This window comes from Chelon labrosus (assembly GCF_963514085.1).
Source record: "Chelon labrosus genome assembly, chromosome: 13".
NCBI lineage: Eukaryota > Metazoa > Chordata > Actinopteri > Mugiliformes > Mugilidae > Chelon > Chelon labrosus.
Genome location: NC_140346.1, coordinates 24,273,093 through 24,277,657, shown reverse-complemented (window position 1 = coordinate 24,277,657; position 4,565 = coordinate 24,273,093). Strand labels below are relative to the sequence as shown.

The window sequence follows — 4,565 nt, the reverse complement described above, 5'->3', positions numbered from 1 at the left end:
TGCGCTTTAGCCTTGATGTTTTGTTTGTTTTGTGGCGGGCTGACAAAGAGAGGCACACTGGCTATAAAACGGCCTCCGTGTCTTTGATTCTCTGGAAGATTTTCCTTTATTTGTTTGACTGTTACTGTTGACCCTGGAGTCAAAGTGAGCTATCCTTGGATTAGTGTCATGCCGCTGTCAGTGCAGTCAGGAAGATACCGCTGCAGTCGATAACAAACAGCTGAGGTTATGTCTGCATGATTTTGAGTACAAAGAGTGGATTTGGCAGAATAAACAACAGTTTGATCTGCCAGTCAAGCATTCGTTTACTGACAGGAAGCCCAACCATGTTGTAGGCTTCCTATTTGACACAGTAACACCCGCACGAAACAAATACACTCAAAGAATTAACAGTGGTTACTCGGCACAAGGGTGATCAAGAAGCTCTTTCAAGTGTTCTGAGACTTATTATTAAAAAAGGAAAAAAAAAAAAACTCACATTCCTCCCTGCTAAGCTACTTCACTCACAACAAATGCCCCAATGTTTTTCACCGACTGCCAAGTAGAGACTTTCGGCTGAAGGGGAACTTGAATTCTAGCGTTGTGCTGAAGAGAGAAAGTTGTGGGCATGGATAGACAAAGGAAGCTGAAAAACCACTGAGAGCTTTTTGTTCTGTGTCATTGCTTATGTCTCCTTTGAAATAAATAAATTTTTTAAAAAAAGAGGCCGTTCTACTCGACAGAGTAGAGCTGCTGCCCACTCAGGCTGTCACAAACGAGACAGAGACATCCCATCGGACCTGTGGAGGCAGTCACCTCGGGCACTTTTCAGAGAACTTCTCGGGCGCTTTTTACCGACGCCAAGCTCTTTTTTTGGTTTCTTTTTGTTTGGTTTAGCATGCTGCACAGCGGTGGAGGCAGCAATTACTTTAAACGTTGCTATGTGAAAGTGTGAAAGTCCTGCATTTAAAATGTAAAAAGCAAACAAACATACGAATAAAGCAGAATTTCAAATATGCAGCTGGTTGGAGTAGAGCTAATGTTACTGTTAGTAGTGAACAGATTCATCTACGACAGTGTAATGTTTGATTTGTTGCCGGTGTAAGCAGTAATCCAATTACCTGAGCCGTGAATTTAAATTGTTATTGGTGTGGTGTAAAGAAGAGTTTTATGACGCTGTTTGGTGTGAAGCTAATTGAAAGATAACTTTATCTACAGCAATAAACTATATTTTGTATTTTATAAGCACGGCTGATAATGACTTTTAATTAACGGAAGAAATAAAGAACAGGGGCAGCCAAATGAAGCTCCTAATCCACATTTTAATGTGCAATCAGTCCGATACCAATCGCTTTCCTGACTCTCTCGTAAGCCGGGGTGAGAAGCAGCTTAAAGCGTGCATTTCCATCGTGTATCCCTGAATCAAGAAGTGTGACAATGTTCCAGTAAATCATGAGCACTCATTATGGAGTTTTAATGAATTCCCTCTCAATGCAGCGTTGTGAGCAGACAAAGGAGTAGGAGGAGTTGGGCTGCAGGCGGCGGGAGGAGTTACTACAGCTGCTCTCTCTCTCCCTCTCTTTCTGTCTCTCTCTCTCACTCTCTCCCCACCACTCAAAGTACAAAAACTGATACCGGCACAAAGGAGAAGTGCTCAGCAAAAGCCCCAGGGCTTTTGGAAGGAGAAGCAGAGAGAGAGACACGCCGAGCGCCTCGGTCAGTTGGCGATCAAGGGAGAGAGAGGGAACAGCCAGCAGATCCGAGGAGGACAGACACTGAAACACATTCACATTGTCACACAGGACAGCAGGGGATCGACTCAGGCGTCTGTTGTGCTCTGGAGGACACGCATGGTGGTTTGTGGTCAGGGCGCTGCGAGAGATGGAAGGCTGACAAGTTGACGGTTGGGAAGGACAAAAAAAAAAGAAAAAACAAAAAGAGTTTTGATCACTTTTTTTTGCCATGAGGAGGATACCTCTCTAAAGGACCTGGACGTGGACATGCCATCATTGTCTCGTGTGGACTGAGCAGCTCCTGGTAGGGACTGGGGACGTTCTGAGTGAAAAGGAGGCACGTTTGTGTGACTGATTTTTTTTTGTTTGTTTTGTTTTCTGAGTAAGTACAACTGAAGCTGGAACTTGTGGGGTGCAGCCGGGTAGAGAGACAGGGCAGGGGGAGGGGAAGACACTCCAGCCTGGATCTCTGTCCTCTGGGAGGGGTCCTTTCAACTTGAGGTAACCCCCAAAATAACTGCAACAAGAGAGGGGAGGGAATCAGCATGTGCAGCCGTCCTCTCTAACATGGGCAGCTGTGTTGGAGGGAAAGATTTGTGTCTTTCGGTGCACCCTGGTGTTGGACTGTTCTTTTCTTTGCTTTTCATTCATGGACAGTTCATTGTTGCTTTCATTATATAGCTATTACATAACAGACAGACAGACAGCCCTCGTCCCGCCACTCTTTGTCTCTCATAATGTACAACACTACCCCATTTTTGGACACCACAGTCCTGCCACAGCAAGGAAGCGCCTCAGAGAACTGCTCCAAGAATGATGACTTCAAATACCCACTGTACAGCGCAGTCTTCAGCATCGTGTTTGTGATTGGACTCATCACCAACGTCGTGGCCATTTACATCTTCACCTGCTCCCTGAAACTGAGGAACGAGACCACGACCTACATGATGAACCTGGTGGTGTCGGACCTGCTGTTTGTCTTCACGCTGCCGCTGAGAGTCTTCTACTTCATCAACCGGAGCTGGCCTTTTGGAGGCATGCTCTGCAAGGTCTCCGTCTCGCTCTTCTACACCAACATGTACGGCAGCATCCTCTTCCTCACCTGCATCAGCGTGGACCGCTTTTTGGCCATTGTGCACCCGATGCGGTCGCGGATGCTCAGGACAAAGCGCAACGCCAAAATAGTGTGCGTTGCCGTGTGGGTGCTGGTCCTGTCGGGGAGTCTCCCCACCGGGTTCCTGCTGAACTCCACCACGACCAAGGACAACACCACGTCGTGCTTCGAGAACTTTTCGTCCAAACAGTGGAAATCTCACCTGTCCAAAATGGTGATCTTCATAGAGACAGTGGGCTTCATCATTCCACTGCTGCTGAATGTATTTTGCTCCATCATGGTGTTGCAGACTCTGCGCCGCCCCCAGGCAGTCAGTCGTGGGGGGAAGCTGAACAAAACAAAGATCCTGCGCATGATCATCGTGCACCTCTTCATTTTTTGTTTCTGCTTCATCCCCTACAACGTGAACCTGGTTTTCTACTCCCTGGTCCGCACCAAAACGTTACAAGGCTGCTCCGTGGAGTCGGTGGTCCGAACCATCTACCCTATAGCCCTCTGCATTGCTGTGTCCAACTGCTGCTTCGATCCCATTGTTTACTACTTCACCTCGGAGACCATCCAGAACTCCATCAAGAGGAAGTCTCAGGTCAGCAGCAAGTGTGATGTCAAGTTCTCCGAGGCCCTGCAGTCAGAATCCAGCTCCAATATCCAGTGTAGCCTGAGGTCCCTCAAAGCTAAAGTGTTCCGCAGTGACTCTTCAGTGTAACCCGTCCAGTATAAAGACTACAACACATCCATCCACGCGTGACGTCGAGACAATGGATTTTCCTTCGGTCTCCATCTCAGGGCAAACGTCCGGACGCCTCTGCTTTGCAGTATCGCCGCATGACCCCTTCGTTCACGTCTGTGGATTTGTTATTACTACTTACTAATTTCCCTTTCCTGTGGAATATACTGTAATTGTGTCAAACGCAATTACTCTGCCAGTGACCTGGAAGGGAATGTGATCACTGAACAGCAGGACAGTTATGATATTGACTGCCTCGTGTGCTTGTATATCTGTGCTTTGTCATGGTAAGTTGTGGTGCTAACTTTAGAAGGTGCCTGTTAAATTAATGTAAAGTTATATTGAATTATAGATGTACAAGGCTTCTTTTTCTTTGAAAGTTGTGTGAATTATAAATAGGTCCCAGAAGTGCCTTTCTTTCTTTCTTTCTTCCTTTTTTTTTTTTTTTTGTTCTGGTGGCATTTCATTGTAGATTGTGTCTTTATTGAGATTTAAATGCACTGACAGTTCCTCCTGCTGCACTCACGCCATAGTTGTGAATAAAAGTATTGTAATGTGGAAAACAAACAAATCTTCCGTCTTTTAAATGAATGAAAGAAAAAAGTAGACACCGGAATATGGATAATTTGTTTGACTTGAAGCAGACATAGTGACACAAAATCCGTTTATTGCCAAGAGGCTTCTTATCTTCCTCCAGTTTGCACAAGATTGTGCTGGTGCAGTGGAGAAAACAGGTGTGACCTCGTGCTGCCTAACTGCTAGACCTCTTCTGAAACATTTGTGCGACGTGCAACGAGGAGATAAACAAGTGGAACAAGTGGAAGTAGAAGAGTCTAATGGAGTCTGTCTGTATCCCACAGGCAAGTGCTGACTTCCTGTGTGGCAACAAGAAGCCTAGAGAGAGGAAGTCTTTATTGGTTGTAACGGACAAAAAAAAAAAAGCGTTCTTTTCTCATTTGCATGCAGTTATTGATGTGGTTGTAAGAACCACAAAGTTAATAAAAATACAAGT

The 4,565-nt window shown here is 45.7% G+C and overlaps 1 protein-coding gene across 1 annotated transcript; it reads left to right on the top strand.

Moving 5' to 3' along the window:
• Window positions 1–1,611: 1,611 nt before the first annotated feature.
• On the top strand, window positions 1,612–4,565 carry lpar6a (lysophosphatidic acid receptor 6a). The gene has a single exon (XM_084559635.1). It carries the CDS (start codon window positions 2,450–2,452, stop codon window positions 3,530–3,532), a length of 1,083 nt encoding a protein of 360 aa, XP_084415761.1. The 5' UTR covers window positions 1,612–2,449; the 3' UTR covers window positions 3,533–4,565.

Coding starts and splice junctions, on each gene's coding strand:
- lpar6a (XM_084559635.1), top strand. CDS start 2,450: ATGTACAACACTACCCCATTTTTGGACACCACAGTCCTGCCACAGCAA.